Source organism: Pituophis catenifer, unplaced genomic scaffold (genome assembly GCF_029215685.1).
Source record: "Pituophis catenifer annectens isolate HBS135680 unplaced genomic scaffold, rPitCat1.0.hap2 SCAF_3, whole genome shotgun sequence".
Classification (NCBI taxonomy): domain Eukaryota; kingdom Metazoa; phylum Chordata; class Lepidosauria; order Squamata; family Colubridae; genus Pituophis; species Pituophis catenifer.
In genome coordinates this window covers 19,141,378-19,166,784 of record NW_027256883.1, presented here as the reverse complement: position 1 = coordinate 19,166,784, position 25,407 = coordinate 19,141,378, and the positions used below count along the sequence as shown (strand labels likewise).

The following is a 25,407-nucleotide window of genomic DNA, read 5'->3' as shown; positions in this document are numbered from 1 at the left end:
TGTAACTAGTCACTATTGCCTATTGATGCGCAAGCTGTCTTCATTTTTAATCAGTCATTTCATACCATTTCCAGAATATTTTATCCCCATTAACTGGCTTCAGGTGTGCTGAAATGGTCTCAAATCTGCAACATCACTGTTCATCTTACCTATTATTATTTGGCTTTCCCATTGTTTGCAATACCGTCTACTTGACCTTTTTTTAAAATAGATGGCATCTTTATCGTGTTAGGCATTTGTCTCATCAAATAAGTTACGGTCACTTCTCCAACAAGTCCTTCTCGTCCCAATTCATGCGGAGCCAAAGAGATGACAGAGTATCGCCATCTGTCTAAGCAATACTGTACAACAACAGATGTGAAAATGAATATGACCCATCAATCACTCCCGAGAAGAGGCACAAAGAACCAGCAATAAGGCATCAAAATTACTGTGGCATAGCATGTAAGCTTGTTCAGAAGAGCCTGTCTGTAGAATCTATTAAGTGCCATTTTTGTTTGAGAGCTAAGGGACAGGTTTTTAAAAGGCTGATGTCAACCCTGGAGCCATCTTGAAACGTCTTCAAGGTTGCCACAGCGAGACTGGATAGAGCTGTGGGAAAGGGAGGGAGATAAGTAGAGATAGCTGCAGAAATATGTAAGCAAAATAACATTCTTCTGGGAGCCAAGGACCCTTTCACTAGCACCTGGCGGTGTGTGGATGGGAGTCATCTGGGCTTGGGGCTGTGATCTGACTGGGGCATGTGATGGTTGTGTGTAATGGGGAGAAGAACTTTGGGTTTTGAGTTGGGTGGGGAAAACCCAGGGACCTTCAGAGTCGGGTTTTCACCAGCCGTGCCAATATGACATGCCTAGTAAATCTATACTTTGAGGAAGTCTCTGGCCTTGGAGTTTTGTTTTTATCTGGGCTGTTACTTGGAACTCTGACAGCTGGAAGATCTCATACAGTGCTCAAATTCTTTTCTAGAACAATGTGAGAGAATGGATGGGCACACATCAAAATGCCTCTTCGAACTTACAAACAGGAACAAAGGTTAGGGCAGATAACATGCTCCAAAATAGACTGTCTTTGATCCTGGGAACTACACTCTATTATCATGGCTAAGTAACTGTTGAGAGGCCTGTCCTCCACCAATAAAGTATCTCTTGTACAGAACGTGAATATGCACAGCATTTACAAGATAGTAGTTATTCAATGCCAGGAGTAGCTAAATGCATTACTGATCTTTAAAATCAACATTTCACCACTTAGCAATTCCATGTATATCTATTTAAAAGGAAGCACTATCTACAGTGGGGATGATTCTCAAATGAATTGTGTTAAGACACTGCCTGACGTTACAAATGAAGTGGCATTTTGGGTGTGAAGGGACCGAAATGATGATACTTTGTTCTATGTTCTCTTTTTGTTGGAACTGTAATTCCAAGAACTGTAGCTTGGCTGGGAATTGAAGATTGTATTGCAATCTGGTGGGAAATTCATCAACACTGAATCAATAACAGTACAACACAAAGCATTTACTGACATAATTTTGCAAATTGAAATTTATATCCCGTGATCTTTGCTGCTGCTTATTGCAGTCCCCTTTCCGGGACAGTGGTATGGCAGAAACTTCATTTTGTGAGCTCATTTTTCACACTGTCATATAGCTTGTTTGGGGATTATTATTTTTTTAATTGTGATTTTGGCAGATTTCAGCAGATTTTCATAAAGGGGATTCAGAACAAACATATATATCCTCATGAATCATCCGTCACCTCTTAATACTTTAGTGTAATGAAGGAGCACAGTTGTGATAGCTTCTGTTTATGTATACATTATCTAGGTCTATTGATATTACCTGATCTATTGTTGATTAAAAAAAAACAGGTAAGCATGAGACACATACCAGTGATTAAAATATACCTCACTGATCATTGTTTGATTTATGTAATTTATTCAAAGGTCTTGTTTTAAGGTACTGCACAAGGATAACAAATGGTGGATAAATTTAAATGCAATCCTAACAATTAAATCACAATGCCAGCCAGAAAATTCACAAATCATCCTTGGTAGAAAGCTAAGTCGAATCCTGAAGTGCCCCCATTCTAAAATGGACAATGGATCATTGATCTGAGGCATCCCTCAGATTCTTTCTGCCTTTTCATCATTGATTTCATCAGTGATTTTTAGAAATACCACATCGTTATTACACTCATTTTAATTCAGTCCACTTGTCTGGAACTTCCCTCAGTTTCTTCTCATTTCCAATAGTCCAGCTATGAAATGTATAAAAGGAGTAACATAAATCTAGTAATTTTTTTTTTTAAAAAAATTCCTTTCATCTAGAGTTATTATCCATTTGTTTGGAGCTTATAACTGTCTCTGGGTTCCAAAATATTTTAAAATAGGGTTTTTTAAAAAAAAAAAATATCACAGAATTCCAAGAATTGCCTGGGATTGGTTTGGCTTTTTAGCCTGCACTTTTAATCCTATCCAGCATGTTCCCTCACTTCCATAGTTGGTTTTCTTCTCTCCCTTTTGCTGGATGACACATTACTTTGTGGGACGAAAGCTCTAATGGTGAACCAATGACACGTATCACATAGTGACACATCATGTCTTTTTTGCTGACACGTGGGGCTTCTAGAATAGAATATAACAGAGTTGGAAGGGACCTTGGAGGTCTTCTAGTGTAGCCCCCTGCTTAGGCAGGAAAGCCTACACCACTTCAGACGAATGGTTATATAACATCTTCTTAAAAACTTCCAGTGTTGGAGCATTCACAACTTCTGGAGGCAAGTTGTTCCACTGATTAATTGTTCTAACTATCAGGAAATTTCTCCTTAGTTCTAGGTTGTTTCTCTCCTTGATTAGTTTCCACCCATTGTTTCTTGTCCTACCCTCAGGTGCTTTGGAGAATAGCTTGACTCCCTCTTCTTTGTGGCAACCCCTGAGATATTGAATTGCTGGTATCATGTCTCCCCTTGTTCTTCTTTTCATTAAACTAGACATACCCAGTTCCTGCAACCGTTCTTCATATGTTTTAGCCTCCAGTCCCTTAATCACCTTTGTTGCTCTTTTCTGCACTCTTTTTAGAGTCTCAACATCTTTTTTACATCGTGGCGACCAAAACTGAATGCAATATTCCAAGTGTGGCCTTACCAAGGCATTATAAAGTGGTATTAACACTTCACGTGATCTTGATTCTATCCCTCTGTTTATGCAGCCTAGAACTATGTTGGCTTCTTTGGCAGCTTCAGCACACTGCTGGCTTATATTTAAATGATTGTCCACTAGGACTCTGAAAATTGTGCGAGCGTTTTTCTGTGATTTTCAGAGGCTCCAGGGAGACCCCGCAAGAGAAGGGCCCTTTCGTGCAACTTCCAGAGAAGGCCTCTGGAGCCTTTGAAAATTGCACAGGAATGTAGGGCTTTCTTGCATGGCTTTCAGAGGGTCCAGAAAGAGGCATCCAGAGGAGAGTTTGGAGAAGAGGCCTCTTTTTGTCTCTGTATATATGTGTGGACACGACAGCAGTCAAGATGGACATTTTCTGAATTTTTGACACATCAAGTCCAAAAGTTTTACCATCACTGAATTAAAGAGGCTTGTTCCCTTCTATGCCACAAGAGAACACAACTTGGCAGGGAAGCATTCACTATCCTTTCTAGTCAGGTGTCCCTCAAGTTGTAGTCAAATCATCCTTTGAGGCCTTGTTCTCAGCTATGTTTTCCCCATTTCAAGGCAAAATCTGAGGTAAAGACATCTACAGATGCAGGCTGCTTGGAAATATGCATATTCATAAAAGCCCATATATGTAAGCAAGCACATGCGGCAAAACCAGAAGGAAGATGAAATAAGTATTGCATGGTCACAAAGATAGGTAAATAATAGGTAAAGATAGGATGATCCTAGATCATCCATAGATTGCTTTCAGACAAAACAATTTCTCCCTTTTTGGAAAAAAGAAAAATATTGGATTCAGAGAGTAACAAAAAAATATGGCTATGACGTCTTTAAAAGGACTAGAATTTTCAACTCTTTTTGATAAAAATTGTGCTATCACAATTTTTAACATACTCATGTTGTTGCTGGAAATCTTATTTATGCTGCAAAATTGCCTAACTGCCATTAGGTGGATGCCATTCTGGGTGACAGCTGAGCAAGGAGACTGAGTTTAAGCGGCATACAAATGTTAATTTACAGGGATTATTATTTAAATATATTCTGAAAATAAAAGTGTCAACTACAACTTTTTTCCACTGATTTCCAACTGCTCACAAGACAGTCACAGGACATTTTTTTTTCTAAGAAGAGAAAAGCTGGAAATGTAATTTCTTCTAGGACTCTTCTAAAGTATTGAATTCAGAAGCCTTCCCTTAATAATCATGTCAAGTTGGCTTTGTTGACCTGGACTGTATTGCCAGAGTATGATTAGATGTTTCGTGTCAATAATCATTTCTAAAAGATATTTAGTTTTGACACTACAGTGCCCAAAATAAATTACCAAACGGCAGAGGTTTTCCCTTGTAAAGATTGATCTCCATTTTGATACGAACTTCACAATTCTTTCTTTAAAAGGTAGCCTGAGTAGCACACACATGGAATTTCAATTATCAAATTAGCACCATAAAGAATTTGTACCCACAAGCGATCAGGTCCACCATTGCTGATGTTTTGAAGAGCTATGGAGAGAGAGGAAGGAGAGATTCTGCAAATCTTAGCAGAACTTGGCAGGATTCTGAGAGGTTTATTAAGCTTCCCTGCCACTGATCTCTTCTAGCAATTGCTGGCCTTTCAATCTTCTTCAGCAGAGCTCATGTTAGACTGAATCCTACAATCTTCCTACTTTATATTGCCAAAGCAAAGTTAACATAACCGCACATCCCTTACTTGGTCATTATCCCCTTTTCTTTGCTTGTCCTTCACTCAGCCAGGTTTTTCAGAGATGGGGAAAAAATATCCCTGCCAGAGATCCAAGTGGATCACTTCCAGAAAGCTGGTGAAATTAGTCTAAAAGCTGCTAGCAACCCTAGGAGTTAATTACGCCAGCAGCAAATATGCCAGCGTCGTGACTCATCCTTCTATGTGTTATTTAGAATAGAATAGAATAACACAGTTGGAAGGGACATTGGAGGTCTTCTAGTCCAACCCCCTGCTTAGGCAGGAAACCCTACACCACTTCAGACGAATGGTTATCCAACATCTTCTTAAAAACTTCCAGTGTTGGAGCATTCACAACTTCTGGAGGCAAGTTGTTCCACTGATTAATTGTTCTGACTGTCAGGAAATTTCTCCTTAGTTCTAAGTGGCTTCTGTCCTTGATTAGTTTCCACCCATTACTTCTTGTCCTGCCCTCAGGTGCTTTGGAGAATAGCTTGACTCCCTCTTCTTTGTGGCAGCCCCTGAGAAATTGGAACACTGCTCTCATGTCTCCCCTAGTCCTTCTTTTCATCAAACTAGACATATCCAGTTCCAGCAACCGTTCTTCATATGTTTTAGCCTCCAGTCCCCTCATCATCTTTGTTGCTCTTCTCTGCACTCTTTTTAGAGTCTCAACATCTTTTTTTACATCGTGGCAACCAAAACTGGATGCAGTATTCCAAGTGTGGCCTTACCAAGGCATTATAAAGTGGTATAAACACTACACGTGATCTTGATTCTATCCCTCTGTTTATGCAGCCTAGAACTGTGTTGGCTTTTTTGGCAGCTGCAGCACACTGCTGGCTCATATTTAAATGGTGTCCACTAGGACTCCAAGATCCCTCTCACAGTTACTAGTATTGAGCAAGGTACCATATATCTGTACCTGTGCATTTTGTTTTTCTTGCCTAAATGTAGAACCTTCCTTTTTTCAGCATTGAATTTCATTCATTTAGATAGCGCCCAATGTTCAGGTCTGGCAAGATCCTTCTGTATCTTTGATGCCAAGAATCATTTTCTGTTATATCCTAAAGAAAAATGGGTGCAAAGCAAGCAGTTGGTTTCTCACCTAAAGCAATGAAGTAAGATCACTGCTGAGAAAAGTTGAACGGGGAGATCTCAAAGGGGAAAAAACTGTTTAGAAAGAATCAAACCAAAAGAACAATGACCCAAGAAAATTACCAGATTCTTCTCTGTGTTTTATTCTCAGACCTGCCAAGAAACTCAGTCTTAATACAGGTAATCCTCGAGTTACAGCAGTTCACTTAGTGACCGTTCGAAGTTACAACATACCCCTCCGCATGATCTAGCACTACTTTAGGCCTCTATTCTCTGCAAATAGAGGCCTGGACAAGATCTGCGACAAAAGGCTTTGCAAATGGAGGGAAGGTGTCAGTTCTTCAGGCCTTCCCTCCATTTGCCGTTTCCTTGATGAGGATGAGGCCTGCAGGGATGAGTTCTTCCAGGGCTCCATTCTTGCCGCTCTTTGCAAAGACGATTGGAGCCTACAGAGGTGCAATCTCCTTCTAGGCTCCAATCGTCTTTGCAAAAAAACATTGCCACCAAAAATGGAGCCATGTCGAAAACAGAGTCACTGCCACATCCCTCCCATGCTCCGTTTTCAGCACGGGTCCATTTTTGATGGCAAGGGCTTTTTGCAAAGACGATTGGAGTCTAGAGGGATGCAACCTCCCTCTAGAGTTTGTTCAAAGTGAAACCGTGGCAGAGGAGACAGTTCATCAAGACCTTCAAAAGGTAAGTGGACCTAGTCGGGCAGGATGGAGGTGGTGGTGGGGGAAGCATGAGATATGTCAGTGAGTTAGGGGAAGCCTTGAATCGTCAGTTCCCCATGCCTTTCCCCACTCTGAGTCACCTCGTGCACATGACCTGCGCATAAGACTAGTAAATGCATGGTTGAAGGCAAGGAGTTTTCATGTTCATTTAACGTGATTCACCCCAAGGAATCCTCGGGTTACGAATGTAATAGGCAGGCTCCAGTACATTTGTAACTCGATAATTACCTGTAGAGAATGAATTAGCTAAAAATGGGCTCCAAGAATTCAGTCTAAACACTACATTCTTGGAATAAGGAATCACAATAATTATCTGTATATAACCGAATTTATCAGATCAAACTCTGGTATAAGTATAGTTCAGCAACATTATTACAAGGAGAAAGATAAAGGTAAATGTGTCATTGGCCACAAGACCTGGGACTGACAAGGCAAGAAACTGTTTACTATTTTTGTACATAGGTTATCTGAAATGATTACCTTCATCAAAGTCAGCATCATCTTCTGTGTGCTGAGGGAATGGGAAGCAGTTGGTGATTTCAAGTCTATCATCCACCACCAAGCCTAGCAGCACGCCCTGAACCACTTCATTGCCTTGGCCTTCTTCGTGATAATGCTTGATGATCTTCAGCACCACCTGAAATATAAATGTTAAATTAGGACAATTTCATTTAAGATGGGAGACCCAGTTCATCTATGGTAACAGTCTGTTTTCCAATAACTGTTTTAAAAAAACCACTTGCTTAGTTATGAATTGAATGTTATATTCCAGTGCCAAAAGTGGGGGGAGCACGGGGGGGGGGGGGTTCATGCGTGTACATGCCCACACCCATAATTCAATGTGCCCCACCCCGTGCGCATGCACGTGTGACCCCCATACGCTCCCGCTTTTGTCACAGGATGGCCCGGTGGGCCCGGTAGGCCTATTTTTCGCTCTCCCCAGGCTCCAGAGCCTTTCTAGGAGCCTGGGGAGGACGAAAACTGCTTCCCCCCCCCCCGGAGGCCCTCTTGGGACCAGAAGTTGGGAAATGGGCCATTTCTTGTCTCTGGAGGGCCTCCGAGGGGTGGGAAAGGCTGCTTTTGCCCTCCCCAGGCTCCTAGAAAGGCTCTGAAACCTGGGGAGAACGAAAAATGGGCCTTCCTCACCCCACTGGAGGCCCTGCAGAGGCCGGAAACAGCCTGTTTCCCGACTTCCGGTGGGCCCGGAAGGCCCGAAAATCAGCTGGCCGGCACACACATGCACGCCGGAGCTGAACTAGGGCAACACTCGCATGCCTACCAATATGGTTCCACGTGCCACCTGTGCCACATGTGCCATAGGTTCGCCATCACGTTTATATTCTGTTCTGACCCAGCCTTCACAAGTAGTGATAAGATGTTTACTCATGAATAAAACAGACTGTTGTAATTATAATATTTAATAACATTATTATTAAAAAGAAAAAATCTAAAAATGCGGGAACTGGAAACAAATCTTCTGTTGCTAAATATTCCTACTCAAGATGTAAGTGATGCCCAGGTTGTTCTGGTTTCCCATTTTTCATCCATTCAAAACAATAAAAAAGCATTCTGTATTCAAACTGCATCCATTCACCTGATAGCTTTTAACAGGTTTCCCTTAGATTTTTCTTTCTGCAGTTTTTTTTTTAAAGTATTGATTTCCATTTCTGCAAATCTTCCCGCACCCCTCCCCTTAAGTCTGCTGAAGTGGTATTTGGCTACATAAGACTTCACAAGCAATAATTTGAATTTGTCATTTTGTACATTTAGAATAGTTAACCTGGTACAATGCAATCAACATCATCCAGTGGAACTAGTAGGTAAGAGTGATAGCAAATACTCCAGCGCTTCCAAAATTGATATTAAGAACAACTCTAGTATCAGTTCACCTACTAACATCTATGGGGAGAGATTTAATTTTTTTTACACACAAACATTATTTGGGCCATGATCTATATAGGTTAACATGTTAAAAATATTAGCATGTTATCTAAATGGAATTTACGCTCAGAAAGACCCAAAATCAATAAGGATGAGAAAAGCATTCCAAACTAACCCAATCACGAAGTTTTTGCTCCAGCAATTCAGAGACAAAGTTTCTGCTTGACTAATCACAAAGTAGAAGCTGTTTCATTAAGCAATCTCTTCTAGATTTGAATAGGCAAAGATGACATTTTTTTTAACTTTAAGATGAGAAAATGAGAAATGTCACCATCACAGTGCAAGAGTAATCCTTACGCAGAAACTGTGAAGACCCCTACAGAAATGTTTCTGGAACATGTGCCCTGGGAAATTAGTTCTTTGAGCTGCTACGAAAATGAGTATTCCGTATCATTAGCTACAAAGTCGTCAAAATGAACAAGCTAATAGCAGCTTTGTCCGACCTGATGCCACCACATGGAAGCCACCAGAGATTTCTGCAATCACACAATCACTGAACTGGAAAGAGCTATCAAGTCTTCAGGCCCAATGCTCTCTACCCCCAAACAGCTATTCGGATTAACAACATACACCTTAGAGATGACTTTCGGGCTCTGTCTGAATGCATCCAGTGATGGAGGTTTGTTCACCTTTCTAGGTAACTGATTCCACCAATTATAACTTTCATTTACAGCCCCAATCATTCCCAGCAACATGTTTCGTGGAAGACTAAGTTAGAACAGTGGAATTAAGAACTTCCAGATGAACTTTTGTTGTTGTTGTTAGTTGCAAAGTCATGTCCAACCCATCGCGACCCCATGGACAACATTCTTCCAAACCTTCCTGTCCTCTACCATCCTCTGGAGTCCATTTAAGCTCACACCTACTACTCCAGTGACTCCATCCAGCCACCTCGTTCTCTGTCGTCCCGTTCTTCTTTTGCCCTCAATCGTTCTCAGTATTAGGCTCTTCTCCAGTGAGTCCTTCCTTCTCATTAGGTGGCCAAAGTCTTTGAGTTTCATCTTCAGGATCTGGCCTTCTAAAGAGCAGTCAGGGTTGATCTCCTCTAGGACTGACCAGTTTGAGCGCCTTGCCGTCCAAAGGACTCGCAGGAGTCTTCTCCAGCACTATAGTTCAAAGGCCTCAACTCTGAACTAGGAAACCTTTTTTGACTGCTTTCTTTCTTTGTTACTTTGAACCCAGCAGAGTATAGAATTCAGAATGTGTACTTTTTTTGCATTACTGTTCAAAATATCTAACAAATATTTACTGTACTGGGGTATTTCTAACTACCAGGCTGAATATGCAATTATCCCACTCCACCATTTTAACCTTAAGCATGTGTCTTAAATTAAACTGACAAAATAGGCCCTTATCAAAGACAACTCTACCATATTTTACACATGGTAGTTCAGATAACTTGACAAATTGTCAAAACTGACAACTTACCAGTAGCATTGAAATACCAATTGTAATAGTTTCACCACCAGATCAGAACTCTTTAAGGGCAAAACATGACAATAAGTATCTCTCTTGGAACAGGGACTCTTCATCATAAAGTAAATTTGCATAAATCTGGAGAAAAATAGTACACAGCAAAAACTCTTTTTATCACAAAGCTGAGGAATGTATATAACCCACTTTGGCAACCTATAATTTTCAAACAGTCTGTACAGGTAGCCTTTGATTTATGACCACAATTGAGCCCAAAATCTCTCTTGCTAAGTGAGACAGTTGTTAAATAAATTTTGCCCCATTGTACAATCTTTCTTGCCACTGTTGTTAAGTGAATCACTGCAGTCGTTAAGTTAGTAACATGGTTAATTGAATCTGGTTTCCGCATTGACTTTGCTCGTCAGGTCACAAAAGGTGATCACATGACCCCAGGACATTGCAACTGTCATTAATACAAGCCAGTTGCCAAGCATCTGAATTTTGATCACATGACCGATTTACATTTTTTTAAAAAAAGAAACTGGATTTCTTCAATTAGAAGAAACTGGGCCAAAAAATTCAGCAATAAGTTAAAAGCAGTGTTTCTCAACCTTGAGAACTTTAAGATGTATGGACTACAAATCCCAGAATTCCTCAGAAAGGCTTTAGGAATTCTGGGAGTTGAAGTTCATATATCTTAAACTTCCCAAGGTTGAAAAAGTCAGAGTTAAAGTACAATTGATATCCAAAACTGCCAAGATAGAGCAGTTATATTACCCAAGAGACATAAGCATTAGTATTGGTATCTTCAAGCCACCAAGCTTCTGCTTTAGCATCTAATGAAGACACGCACAATATTTCAGGAATAACAAAGGATTAGAATTTCAGTCATCTGTAGCTGCAATCTCTTAAATCCTGGAATACCAGATTCAGTATTCATGAGTGATTGCTACTTGCTCATTAAAACATGACTCTCCAGGTTCCCAGCAGCTCCATGTATAACAATTTTGAAAAGACAGCTAAGTGTGGTAGCAGTTAACCTTACCATCCTTCAACAAGCCATTTTTCAAATGGACTCTAGCTGAATTTCGAGTGTCATTTTAAATTTAGAGAAGAGAGCCTGAACAGGGGAATCATAAATCTGATACACATATTTGATCATCAGAAATTATTGGTCTGAGGGGGGGAAAAAAGCAAGTGACTATATCTGAAGCGTTCACTTTATGAATCTTAAATGTGAGTATCCCGTCTTTATCACCGGCATTTTTCAAAACTTGGGGAATACATTTAAGACGTTAGGTATACTATTTTTCTTTAAACTAACAGCAGCTTAAATTCTGATGTAGTTGCCAAAATATTATGTTACGATGAAGCAGCATGCCTTTTTAATTTCTGTGTTTGACTCTCTTCCCTATATGGTCCTAAACCAGGATTCCCAGGAGTCTAGATGTCCTCTAAATCAGTGGTGCCTGATCTTTCTAGCTCCACGGACTGGCAGTGTTGGCGGCATCAGAGGAGGGGGGATGGTTTTATGCACAACCTAGATCCCACGTATGTGCAAATGAAGATTCACGCGCTCGCCCACCGCTTGCACAGCCCAGTTCACAATGGGCCATGGACCGGTACTGGTCCGGGGCACAGGGGTTGGAGATTCATGCTCTAAATATGTAAATTCCCCATCACAAAGGATTTCTTTTCTTTTACTAACTCAAGCAAAACATAAATGCAGAAAGAACACACATTTTAAGATCACGTGCAACAGTGGTGGGTTCCTCCTGGTTCCGCCCAGTTCCGCCGAGCCGGTAGCGGTGACGATATGACATCACCGAACCAGTTCTGCCCCCCCGCCCCCCCGTTATTCTTACCTTTTATTTGGTCCCACCCCCAATCTATTGCTGCCTCCTGAATCCCAGTTGATCGGCTAGAAGGAAAAAAACTATTTAAACTCTTGCCGCGGGGCTTCAAAGGGCCGCCCTACAGCTGATCAGTGTTAAAAGGCAGTGTGGGGGTAGACCGATGCCTCCAAAAACAAATGAGTAGACCGGTGCCTGCAAAAATAAATGGGTAGACCAGTGCCTCCAAAAACAAATGAGTAGACCGGTACAGCTCTGCAAGCAGTTAAAAGCCTGGTAGACCAGTACCTCTGCTAAATCCTAAAGAATTGTCACATGACCATCAAGCCACACCCACAAAATAAGCCACGCCACAGAACCGGTAGTAAAAGAATTTAGAACCCACCCCTGACGTGCAACACAAAATCAGTGTTTCAGTGATACACGAATATGCTGCAGTAATTTATCTAAAATATTAATAGGCTGCTTTTTAGAGTCTATTGGCAGCTTCCAATATATGCAGTGTTTTAAAGTAATGCATCACAAAAGTACAGTTAAATAGACAAGTATGATGAGCTATAATAAAAGGGTGATTAAGTTTACAATCAAATCAATTATTATAACCTATAATCATACTCCATACAATAATCCAAGGAGATTCTTATCCGATGTAAGGCAAACGTAGGCAAATGGGTCTTTACAGCCTGCTGAATCGCCTTCAGTGTTACAGCAATGTGCGTGCCAACTATGGCTGTTTGAGCACTAATGACCATAGCATCTTTATAGCACAATCCAGCTACCACTGATGTGATTTAAAATCTGTTGTCAGTATTTCTGGTTTTTTTAGCACAATGATAGCTTGATGACTCTAGAAAGGGCTCAAGTCAGTAGGAGACAAATGATGTAGAAAAATATCTAGAGATCTCATCCTGAAAGATTCTGTCTGTTATGCCCAGGCCACTAAAAACTGTTCATCATTGACAAGGAAGCATTACTTCATCAGTCTAATCAGTACATGTAGTCCTTGGCTTCTGACTGGTTGTTTAAGTGACCATTCAAAGGTACGATGGGCCCTTAAAAAGTAACATGACACAGATTCAACATTCTGATAACTGGGCCCCACTCTGCAATCACATGGGCCTGGAAGCTAAATTGTATGAAGAACAGTCAAGGAGTGGGTATGTTTAGCTTAATGAAGAGAAGACTTTCCAAGGGCTGCTGCAGGGAAAAGGACAAAGATCTATACTCCGTAGAATCTGAAGTTAGGGCAAGACACAATGGGTGAAAACCTGTCAGAGGGAGATCCAAACTACAAATGAAGAGGAATTTCCTGATAGTGAAAACTATCAAGCAACAGCTTAATGGAACAGCTTTTTACAGTTTGCCACCAGGCGTTGATGGGTGCCCCGTCACTGGAGGTTTTCTCTTTCTTTCTTTCTTTCTTTCTTTCTTTCTTTCTTTCTTTCTTTCTTTCTTTCTTTCTTTCCTTCTTCTTTCTTTCTTTTTTGCTTTAATTTATATGCCGCCCTTCTTCGGAAACTCAGGGCTGCTTACAATGCGTTAAGCAATAGCCTTCATACTTTTGTATTTTTATACAAAGTCAGTTTATTGCCCCCACAATCTGGGTCCTCATTTCACCTACCTTTGAAGGGATGGAAGGCTGAGTCAACCTTGAGCCTGGTGAGATTTGAACTTGCAGTAATTGCAAGCAACAGATGTTAATAACAGTGCTTTAGTCCACTGTACTACAGGCTTTCAAGAAAATATTGGACATCCAATATTTAAGCCATGGTGGAGCAGTGGTTAGAATGCAGTATTGCAGGCTAATTCTGCTGACTGCCAACAGTTTGGCAGTTCCAGTCTCACAGGCTCAAGGTTGACTCAGCCTTCCAAAGTCATTGGGGGGCAATATGCTGACTCTGTAAACCACTTTGAGAGGGCTGTAAAGCACTGTTAAGTGGTATGTAAGTCTAAGTATTATTGTTATTTGGAGAGATGGTATGAGGACACCTTTCTTGGGCAGAGGATTAGACTAGAAGACCTCCAAGGTCTCTTCCAACCTAATGATTCTATAATTCTATAGAATCTAATTCTTTTGCCTGACTTCCTGAGAAAATATGTTTTTATTCTAGTTTGTTGAGTAAACTATAACTGAGTTCATACAACACTTGCCACTGGCTGGGGAATTCTGGAAGTTGAAGTCCGCCCACCTTAAAGTTGCCAAGGGCTGAGAAACACTGCTCTATGTTAAATGTCTATGGAGATTCTCACTAAACCAGGTCATGGTTGTCCCAAAATTGCTTTTTTCTGTTGAGAGGGCTGTTCAATTTTGACATAGATGGCCTCTTTGACCCCTCTTTCAAACCGGTGGTCCTCTCTGCCCAAAATGTGGACTTTGCTGTCTGCATGGAGTCTAAATCCTTCCATTCCCCACCATCCAGTCAGAGCTGAATAGCAATAGTACTTAGACTTATATACCGCTTCATAGTGTTTTACAGCCCCCTCTAAGCGGTTTACAGAGTCAGCATATGGCCCCCAACAATCTGGGCCCTCAATTTACCGACCTTGGAAGGATGGAAGGCTGAGTCAACCTTGAGCCTGGTGAGATTCGATCTACCAAACTGCTGGCAGCCGGTGATCAGCAGAAGTAGACTGCACTACTGCACTCTAACCACTGTGCCACCGAAGCTTTTTGGATCACAAGCGAAACGGCTTCCAAGAAAAACCAGAAAGTTCAGTTGCCTCTTGAAAAAACACCTTTGATACAACCATGACCTTGGTGGCTGAGAATCTCCATAGACATCCTGATATACTCTTTCCTGAATTTCTAAATAAGTTAAAGGATACAATCAAACAAATACAGTTATTTACATTTCCTGATTGTAAGATTTTGGAAGAAAGGGAAATGGGCTTTTATAAAATCTGAAACTTGTGGGATCTCAGCAATAATTTTCTGAGACACCTTTGGGACTGCTCTATGTTGTGTAGACCAAGTTTAATAACCTACAAATCTTCTTCACGGCATGCTACAACATAAAACAAGCACACCGCATTGATAGGCTTGGTGCGGCAGATGAATCCTGCACTTTAGTCAAGTCCCAGATTGTCACATAGATAGATTAGAATTCTTTATTGGCCAAGTGTGATTGGACACACAAGGAATTTGTCTTCAGTGCATATGCTCTCAGTGTACATTAAAAAAAATACATTCATCAAGAATCATAAGATACAACACTTAATGATAGCCATAGGATACTAAATAAGCTATCAAGTCAACTAGCAAATTAAATAAAACAATATAAATCATAACGATACAAGCAACAAGATTGTCATCATAAGTGGGAGAAGATAGGTAATAGGAAGGATGAGAAGAAGAATAGTAATACAGTCTTAGTAAATAGTTTGACAGTGTTGTGGGAATTAGTTGTTTGGCAGAGTGATGGCATTTGGGGAAAAACTGCCCTTGTGTCTAATTGTGTCACTCTGATGTGCAGTGCCCTATAGCATCGTTTTGAGGGTAGAAGTTGAAACAATGTATGTCCAGGATGTAAGGGGTCTGTAGATTTGTAGAATTGCTGATACAGTTCTACAGAGGAATTATTGAGTCTGTCATCTGCACCTCTATAACTGTCTGTTTCAGTTCTGCAACCCAACAAGACAGACACAGACTTCAGAGGATAATTAGAATTGCAGAAAAAACAAATACTACCAACCTACCTTCCATTGAGGATCTGTATACTGCACAAGTCAAAAAAAGGGCAGTGAAAATATTTACAGATCCCTCACATCCTGGACATAAACTGTTTCAACTCCTACCCTCAAAACGACACTATAAAGCACTGCACACCAAGACAACTAGACACAAGAACAGTTTTTTCCTGAACGCCATCACTCTACTAAACAAATAATTCCCTCAACACTGTCAAACTATTCACTAAGGCTGCACTACTATTAATCTTCTCATCATTCCTATCACCCATCTCCTCCCACTTATGACTGCATGACTGTAACTTTGTTGCTTGTATCCTTACAATTTCTATTGTTTCCTAGTATGATTTGATTGCTTATTTCTACCCTATGACTATCATTGTGTCGTACCTTATGATTCTTAACGAATGTACCTTTTCTTTTTATGTACACTGAGAGCATATGCACCAAAGACAAATTCCTTGTGTGTCCAATCACACTTGGCCAATAAAGAATTCTAATCTAATCTAATCTAATCTAATCTAATCTAAATAAAACAATATAAATCGTAAAGATACAAGGAACAAGGTTATCGTCATAAGTGGGAGGAGATAGGTAATAGGAAGGATGAGAAGAATAATAGTAGTGCAGACTTAGTAAATAGTTTGACAGTGTTGTGGGAATTATTTGTTTAGCAGAGTGATAGCATTCGAGGAAAACTGTTCTTGTGTCTAGTTGTTCTGGTGTGCAGTGCTCTATAGTGTCATTTTGAGGGTAGGAGTTGAAACAGTTTATGTCCAGGATGCGAGGGGTCTGTAGATATTTTCACAGCCCGCTTTTTGACTCGTGCAGTATACAGGTCCTCAATGGAAGGCAGGTTGGTAGCTATTGTTTTTTCTGCAGTTCTAATTATCCATTGAAGTCTTTTTTAATATTTATTTATATTTATTTATATAAATATAAATTATATTTATATTGTTTAGTTGCCAAGGTTGGAGACCCCTGCCCTATAGCATCATTTTGAGGGCAATTTATGGCCAGGATGTGAGGGGTCTGTAGATATTTTCACAGCCCTCTTTTTTTATTTATTTCATCTCTCTCTCTCTCTCTCTCTCTCTCTCAAGGAACCTCGTGTAAAGAAGGGCTCTCTCTGCTGCCTTTTCACCCGAGTTAAACGGGGCTACCGATGCAGGATGCTGAAACGGATGGCTGAAACAACAACAAAACACCCCAAATAGCCCATCCTCATCCCTGCCGGGTTTCTCCCTTTCGCTTACCAGCCCGTCGATCTGCACTTGCTTCACCGCCGAGTCTCCCGGGCTCGATTTGCTTTTGGCTTTCCCGCTAACGACCGCGGAAGCTACGGCTCCGCTTCCTTCCTTACGAGACGCCATGGCGAAAAGAAGCAGCGAGCACACCGTTCCGGGAAGGAAAGAGGTGGGGGGGGTGGAGCGTTGCGCCGGATAGGATCTTCCGGGTAAAGCTACTGGAAACACGATCCCGGAAAAGAAGGTTCCGCTTTTGCAGAAGCCCCAAAGTCAGTTTAAACCGGCCTTTTGGATAGGAGAGACCGTGCTGATTTCTCCAACCTTAGTAACTTTAAGCCTGGAGGACTTCAACTCCCAGAATTCCCCAGCCAGCAAAGCTTTGCTGGCTGGGGAATTCTGGGAGTTGAAGTCCTCCAGGCTTAAAGTTACTAAGGTTGGAGACCCCTGCGATAGAGGATCGGGTTGCGCCTCACAAATGGGTAACGTTATTAAAATGCAGGATGCGAGAAAATCTGCCTATGTGGTTGCTAAGAGTGGGAAATGACTCAGTGGCAATCCGATTTGGAGCACAATGTGTTTCGTTTACACGATTCCGGCGGTTCATTTAACCAGCAGTCCCATCTGGGCCCATCAGCCTTTTAAAATTGAGAACAGAACAGAACAGAACAGAATTGAATTGAGGATAGGAATAGAATAGAATAGAATAGAATAGAATAGAATAGAATAGAATAGAATAGAATAGAATAGAATAGAATAAGGGATAGGATAGGATAGGATAGGGTAGGATAGGGTAGGATAGAATAGAATTCTTTATTGGCCAAGTGTGATTGGACACACAAGGAATTTGTCTTGGTGCATATGCTCTCAGTGTACAAGAAAAGATACATTCGATTAGTGATTATGATTATTATTATTATTAGAAAAGTGATTATGAACTAAGGAAAAACTTCAAGGGACAGCCCTTTGAATCCCCACCCCCACCCCAAACTTGGTCCTTTCTCCGTATATTGAGATTGCAATTCTCAATATAGAATTGTCTAGCATGGTTATAATGATTTTATTCGTTTTGGGAAGTGCACAATATTCTCTTTTTGCTGCAAGAGGGGAGGCCGCTACTCTTCAGAAATGAATCTAACGGATATCGCTGTTACCCTTGCCAAAGTCAGAGCCAAATTTAATAGCCCAGTTTTAGATAATGTATCTGCTCCCAATTGCCTGGGGCAATAACGTTACAATAGAATGAATAATAATGCCACCCACTAAAAATGCCAAAATAATAATTGTTCTGCTTTCAATTACCGACAGAAAATTATACTTTTAAAAATTTATTTTATTGAATAAATGAATGCATTGCGTTTTTTTTTTATGAGCACTTTACAACTTTCTGCGCCCAGCAGCTTTCCAGCCGAATTCTTGCAGCCTGGTTCTTAATTGTCAGAACCGTTCCCCACGTGTTTCAGGCAGGAACACTCTGCGCATGCGTCAGCGTGGCCTCTTCTTCCGTTAAAGGAACCATCCAAACTTCCGGTTAGAGAGAGAGAGAGACGGCTGCCTGCTTTTTGTGAGGTCTCCTCGTATGTTTACGCTCCTTAGGCTCCTGTCATGAAGATCACCCGGCAGAAGCATGCCAAGAAGAATATGGGCTTCTACAAATACAATTTTGGTTTCCGGGAGCCTTTCCAGGTGCTGCTGGACGGCACTTTCTGCCAGGCTGCGCTGCGCAACAAGATCCAGATACGCGAGCAGTTGCCGGGTTACCTGGCCGGAGCCACGCAACTCTGCACGACGCGGTGAGGGAATGTGGGGGCGGGGGAGTTGAGTGGGGAGCGCGCCTCGATTGGCTGCGAGGGACGAGTGACAGGAGCGCGAGACGAGCTGCAAAACCGCGCACGCGCGCTCTGTTCCTTGCGGGATGGATGGGTGGGCCGGCCGAACCGCGCGAGCTCTTCCAAGCAGCGTGGCCTGGGATTGGCTGATGGGAGAGATCCGCGCGACAGGGGCGGGACGGTGGTTGCCGGCCAACGGTTAATGACGCGGGGGCCACTCGCAGAAGTCCTTGCGAGGCGGCGAAAGGAGTTGGGGGGGTGGGGGCAAGGATTATCCGCTGATTTAACAGCAGTGCCGCTTGTCGGCAGTTCTGCGGTTCGAATCCCTAGTATAGGTCTCCTGCGTGAGCAAGGGGTTGGACTAGATGACCTCCAAGGTCCCTTCCAACTCTGTTACTGTTATTATTATAGCAAGAGCCTTCACTAGATTTAAAACCCTTGAGTAAGGGTAGAGTAAGGTAAGGCTGTTATTCTAACTCTATTAATTGAACCCACATACAGGTAGTTCTCAATTTACAAGTTCGTTTAGTGACCGTTCAAAGTTACAATGGCACTGAAAAAAGGAACTTATGACCGTTTTTCAACCGTTGTTGCATCCCCATGGTCACGTGATTTATATTTGGATGCTTGACAACGGACTCCTATTTTATGACTGTTGCGGTGTCCCAAGGTCACGGGATCCCCTTTTGACAAGCAAAGTCAATGGGGAATCCGGATTCGCTTAACAACCCGGTTACTAACTTAATAACTGCAGGGATTCACTTAACAACTCTGGCAAACAAAGTCGTAAAATGGAGGCAAAATTCACTTAACAGCAGAAATGTTGGGGACAATTGTGGTCGTAAATTGAGGACTACCTGTACAGGCAAAGGAGAAGAATAATTGGAGAGGAGGAGAAATCAGATGGAATAGGAGATTATATTAATTTTCTTGGCATCCATGTTGGAAATTAGAGCACAAAAAGTTCTTAGGCCTGCATGTACATGAAATTACTTTTTCCAGTGCCTGAAAAAATGATTTTCTCTTGTAATATTTTTCCAACAAATCTTTATTTTCAAAAACCTATGCTAGGAATAATATATAAAGGATAACAATGTGCTCTTCATATTTCCCATATAAATGTACGATGACTTGTCATCTACTGACTACAGTGATCATAGATTTGAAGGGAATGCTTTGAACCCAGTTGCTAAAAATCAGGAAATAAAAATAACCTAATTCTAGGCTATCAAATATGTTGGTAGATGAGGGAAAGAAAGAAGCAGCCAATATACAAAGTCACAGTACTGAAAGTTTGAATGACTATTGGGAAAAATTCCCAAGACACTCAAAAAACCAGACAATATTTCATTTTAAAGCTTTGCCTGCCTGTTCTTTTAACCCAGGTGTTTGGTAACCCTAATGTTAAAGGACAGAGTATAGATGTTAATAACAAAGATGCCTATGTTGGGAACAAGTGTCAAGCAAGCATGTGGAAGCAGTAACAGGAAGCAAGTTGTGCAAAACAATGGGACTTGCCTCTTGATGCTCCTTCCATCTTCTTGTCTGTTTTGACACCTACCCACCCGCACCATCATATGGTCAATTTTTTTCTTAATGTCCCATCCTACTTTGTGAGGCATAATGGGAGTGGGTGATATTTGAATGTTTTTATTGCATATACAGTATCCCACCATTTAGGGGCTCAATATGATGTACAAACACTCCCTGCTCCCATTTTCCCCAGAGCAAAATGCTTTGTTCTTACAACAACAATCCTGTGAGATACTTTGGGCTGAAAGAGGGTGACTGGCCCAAAATCAAGCACTGATCAGTAGATAGTATCATGCTGTGTTACTATGTTACATATATACTATGTAACACATTGATCTCATATCAATTACTTGATGTCCATTGAACCTGAGCAACTTGTAAATTCAAATAAATAAAAGTGTTCCTTGATATATGTTCTTTCTTTATTTAAATATTTACATGCTACTCATCTTAAACTCTAGGTAGTTCACAACCTAAGCATAAAAAACATGTCCTGTATAAATAAAAGATAAGCAGTAAAACAAAAAACAGATGAAATAGATCACGTAATGAAATCATATGTGATGGGGGGGTTCATTTCTTGATGTATTTCTGCCTTTCAGTGCAGACATATGTATTTAATTTCCTGGGAATATATTTAATTTCCTCCTTGTATATTTTAAGAAATTGCATTGCATCTTAAAAGTATAAGAAATAGAGGCAGTCATTGCTTATCAATCACTTGTTCAGCAACCATTCAAAGTTACGACAATGTTGAACAAGATTTATGGCCATGCTTTGCAGTTGTGGCATCCCCACAATCATGTAATCATAATTTGGATGTTTATCTGGAGTTAGTTGGATTCTACCTTAATTCCCAAAAGACATTGGTACCTGCCACTGGATTTTACCTTAATTCCAAAAAGACATTGGTACCTGCCATTTATGAGCAGATTTGTTTATAGATGTAGACTTTTGATATAATTAAGCTTCTTATTAAAAATACAAAATAAAGTTTTGTGCTTCTTTTTCTTACCATATTTCCCTTTCAGATGTGTGTTAAAAGAATTGGAATGCTTGGGGAAAGAGTTGTATGGTGCAAAACTAATTGCACAGAGATTTCAACTTCGCAACTGCTCTCATTTCAAAAATCCAGTGAGTGGTTCAGTCTGCCTATTGTCCATGGTTGAGGATGGTAATCCACATCATTATTTCATAGCTACACAGGTAAATTTATTTCACTTGAACATATTTGAATAAAACGTGACCGGCACTAAAAATATTCATTCATTTTCTTCTAAATAACCTTGAATAACTATGTCATTAGACTTTGTTCTGATTTCAAGAAAAAACTCTTGCTGCAATGAATTCAGTACTTACCAACTACTTATCTTTAATTATTAAGATAATTTGCTGTCCTACCTGTGTTACATTTATATATAGTAATAGCTACTTTACAGCTGTTACACTTGCAATATTAGGTTAATTATATTTCAAAGAGTTTAATTAAATTTTAGCAACTCATGGGCTGGGGGAATGTAATTAGTGGTTTTTATTGTTCTGTATTATGTAGTCTGTACTCACCTGCTTCTTGTAACAGGCTCTTTTTGTTTTCTGTTTTACTTTCTAAAAAACAGGACCAGCACCTGGCCACAAAAATAAAGAAAAGGCCTGGAATTCCTCTGCTATTTATAATTCAGAATACAATGGTTCTGGACAAGCCTTCCGCCAAATCTTTGGCTTCAATAGAAGCAATCCACACAAACCAGCTTATTCCGGAACACCATAAACAGACCATTACATTTCTGAAAGAGAAAAAAGGTCTTGTGAAAACTTCAGAACCCAAAAAAAGAAAGCGGAAAAGGGCTGCTGGGCCAAATCCTCTCAGCTGTCTGAAGAAAAAGAGAAAAACAGAAGAATCCCAACAGTCTTCCATATCTAAGAAAAAGGGAAAACGGAAGCGCAATAAAAGAAAATCAGACACTATGACCGCAGCTGTCCAAGATATGAAAGCCTAACATTATTCTGAATAGTTGATGTGCATTTCTATTTTGCGGACTTTGGATCTGTAGTTAATGCTATTTCAAAAATAAATCATACTTCGTTTTCTAAAAATAATATAGTTTACCATGTATGTCATCTTGATGCTATAAGTGAAAAGAACTACACATTTTTTTAGCATCTCATTTCAAAGAAATTGTGCACATCTTTTGTAGTGGCAGTTGATATATATACATACATACATACATACATATATATATATATGTACATACATACACATGTATTTTTCTCTCAGCCAGGTTTTTTCTACATAAATCAAGATCTTTATATAGCCATAGTTCAGTGAAATCTCATTCACTAGTTTCTAGGCTTTATCAGACATCAAACCAGCATGGTCTACCCAAATATGGGAAGGAGCATACTGCTTCCTTTCACTTTTCAACCCCAATCCAGGAGCCCTCAGGCAGTCACTTTCACAACAAACTATTTTGTGTTAAATTTGTATTTACTGACAAAGAACTAAAGAGAGACTAGTATAGATCTATTTCAAGCTATTTAGCCATACCTTTTTTGAATCCCAGAAGGCTAGCTGATGAGAGCATTTTGAGGATGGCAAAATAAGCCTTATATGAAGATGACACCCAAGTTAAATTCAGGATAGGGACATGCTACTAAGATTGCAATCAGAATAAGACAGGATTAAAAGAGATCAGGGATAAGAAAAAGCATTTAGCCCAGCGGTCACCAATTGGTGATCCATGGACCAATCATGGTCTGCGAGAAAATTTTGGTGGTCTGCAGAAAAATTATTTGCATTTTTTTATATTGCACTAAATAATAATAATAATAATAATAATAATTTTATTTCTATACCGCCCTTCTCCCGAAGGACTCAGGGCGGTGTACAGCCTGTTTAAAAAAACACAAACAAAACAACAATATAAAATTTAAAATAATTAAATAAAGTGGCTCAGATTTAAAACCCCAATAAATTTAAATATCCCAATTTAAAAGCTATTGTGTTGTTAGTCCGGCCTGGTGGAATAATAGGGTCTTCAGTGAGCAGCGAAACGCCCGGAGGTCGGAGATCTTACGAATTTCCGGGGGCAGTTCGTTCCACAGGGATGGGGCTCCCACAGAGAAGGCCCTCCCCCTGGGCGCCGCCAGTCGACATAACTTGGTTGACGGCACCCTGAGGAGACCCTCCCTGTGGGAACGGACTGGTCGGTGGGAGGCTATTGGGAGTCAGGGGTCCTCAAATCAGGGGTCCTCAAACTAAGGCCCGTGGGACAGATATGTGCAATGAACATTTGTGTTGCTGCAGAGAGTCTCCCCCTTCGGGGTCTTTTTGTGGGTCGGAGAGGGGCAGAAATTCCAATTTGGGGTCTGCTTCAATCTTCTGGTGTAAGGCTTTGGGCAAAGGCTGAAGGGAAGCACCGCTGGTGATGAAGTGCCAGAGGACCTTGTTCCAGTGGGACTGCATCATGGCCTCAAACTGGCTGACCATCTCAGCCCGCTGAGTCCAGGCTTTGCACTCCCGCATATCTTCCCTCTGCTTGGAAAGCCTATGCTCGTAGTCCTCAGTGAGGTGCTTCTACTGAGCCTGCTTCTTGGTCAGATCCAATTTAAACTGAGCTATTTTGCCAACTCTTTCTCTGATGGCTGCTTAGCTCCAACAATTACTTCTTGTTGGGGCCCTAAGGAACCCAGGCAGGGAGGGGAGGAGTGGCTGGGAGGGGAGGGGTGAGTAGAGGCCAGCGAGGCGCCCCTCGACATGAGTGACATTGAGTTGGCCACAATCACCCAATCCCATGACCACCTAGCCATGCCCACCCAACCAGTCATCAGGCAGATCATATTAGTGGTCTGCGGGATTTAAAATTATGAATTTAGTGGTCCCTGAGGTCCAAAATGTTGGTGAGCCCTGTTCTAGCCAGCTCTTCTTCTTCTCCACCTCTTCCCCACCCCCAACCTCCAGGATTTCAGGAGAAGCAGCTGCTTTGAATTGGTTCTTTCTTCAAATGAGAGCAGTAAAAATTACATTATTCCACCTTTGATTTACTTTGCGTTAATCAGGAAATCCAGCCATATTTTTTCTGCTTCTTATGCAATGAAATAAGTGTTCCCTGCGCCTTTGGCGTTTAGTCATGCCGGCTACATGACCACGGAGACATCTTCGGATAGCGCTGGCTCTTCGGCTTTGAAACGGAGATGAGCACCGCCCCCTAGAGTCGGGAACAACTAGCACATATTTGCGAGGGGAACCTTTACATTATGCAATGAAATGCAGTTATTTTTAAGATCTAGGAAAGACATGCTTGTTTTAAGCATTCAAGAGGCTAGACAGATGTCCCCTTATGCTTTGAATCACATTTCTCCTTTCAAATTTCCCTGGGCTAAAAGAAGCTTATAAATATGCTTTCTTCAGTTAGAATAGATTTTCATGTCTGCTAGAATATTGTTTTAACTTGTATTGATTCTTGGGTGTGGAGAATACCTCTTATATGTCCTGGGAGTTTTTTGAAGGAAGGTGCAGAGCTCATTACAATGTAACCATTCAGTGATCTTATTTTCCATGTTTCAATGCTAAAAATTAATGAGGTCAGTCTAAGCAAATGCACATTTGAAAATGATCCTAACTAGAACCATAATGCCTATCTACAAATGTAGCATTTGTACAGTAAGAATACCATGTAGAATACTATTACAAGAGCTGGAAAAAAACTGAACAGTTCATTCCTGACAATTTAGAATCAAGCCAGCTTTAATTAAATTAGGCTACAGTAATTTAACAATAGGTCACTGTTCTTCAGATGCTTTAGAATTCAGCTTCCTTTAGTTTCAGCCAGCATGGTCAATGACAAGGGAATATGGAAAGTTTGGTCTACTGTATTTGACCAAATACCAAATTCTTGACATTTGAAACATCTGGAAATTGCCAGGTTCCTGCTCTAGGTTATACAGTGGATATAGAAAATCTACATGCCTTCATTAAAATGCCAGATTTTTGAGATGTAAAAAAAAACATCACTTCAGAATTGTTTCTACCTTTAATAAGTGTACCTTTAATAACACGTTGGGGGGGAGGGAATAGAGTACTATGGCTGCATAAATGATCACATCCTCTTATGAGTGACTGATCAAGCCCGTTCAGATGTTCTAGTAGGATTTTTCTGACATTTACTCAGTTGCCTTATAGCAAAAGTCAGTCAAGAAAGAGCTTACAAAGCAT

The 25,407-nt window shown here is 40.8% G+C and overlaps 2 protein-coding genes across 2 annotated transcripts in view; one reads left to right on the top strand and one right to left on the bottom strand.

The window, feature by feature from the left end:
* EIF3H (eukaryotic translation initiation factor 3 subunit H) overlaps positions 1–17,001 on the bottom strand; it is an 81,717-nt gene extending 64,716 nt beyond the window's left edge. Inside the window, exons 1-2 of the mRNA XM_070942046.1 lie at positions 16,846–17,001; positions 7,176–7,332 (exon numbers count right to left, since the gene is read on the bottom strand). Coding sequence (XP_070798147.1) covers positions 7,176–7,332; positions 16,846–16,962 — 274 coding nt within the window. The 5' untranslated portion in view covers positions 16,963–17,001. The remainder of the gene's footprint in view (positions 1–7,175; positions 7,333–16,845) is intronic.
* A 1,350-nt stretch (positions 17,002–18,351) lies between these two features.
* UTP23 (UTP23 small subunit processome component) lies at positions 18,352–22,292 on the top strand. Its single transcript, XM_070942045.1, has 3 exons — positions 18,352–18,626; positions 21,227–21,401; positions 21,812–22,292. The coding sequence occupies exons 1-3, from the start codon at positions 18,439–18,441 to the stop codon at positions 22,190–22,192; spliced, it is 744 nt and encodes a 247-aa protein (XP_070798146.1). The 5' UTR covers positions 18,352–18,438; the 3' UTR covers positions 22,193–22,292.
* Positions 22,293–25,407: the final 3,115 nt, after the last annotated feature.

Excerpts from the sequence above, each read along its gene's own strand:
- UTP23 (XM_070942045.1), top strand. The coding sequence starts at position 18,439 with ATGAAGATCACCCGGCAGAAGCATGCCAAGAAGAATATGGGCTTCTAC. Across the intron at positions 18,627-21,226 it reads ACGCAACTCTGCACGACGCG|ATGTGTGTTAAAAGAATTGG; the intron begins GTGAGGGAATGT and ends TTTCCCTTTCAG. Across the intron at positions 21,402-21,811 it reads ATTATTTCATAGCTACACAG|GACCAGCACCTGGCCACAAA; the intron begins GTAAATTTATTT and ends TCTAAAAAACAG.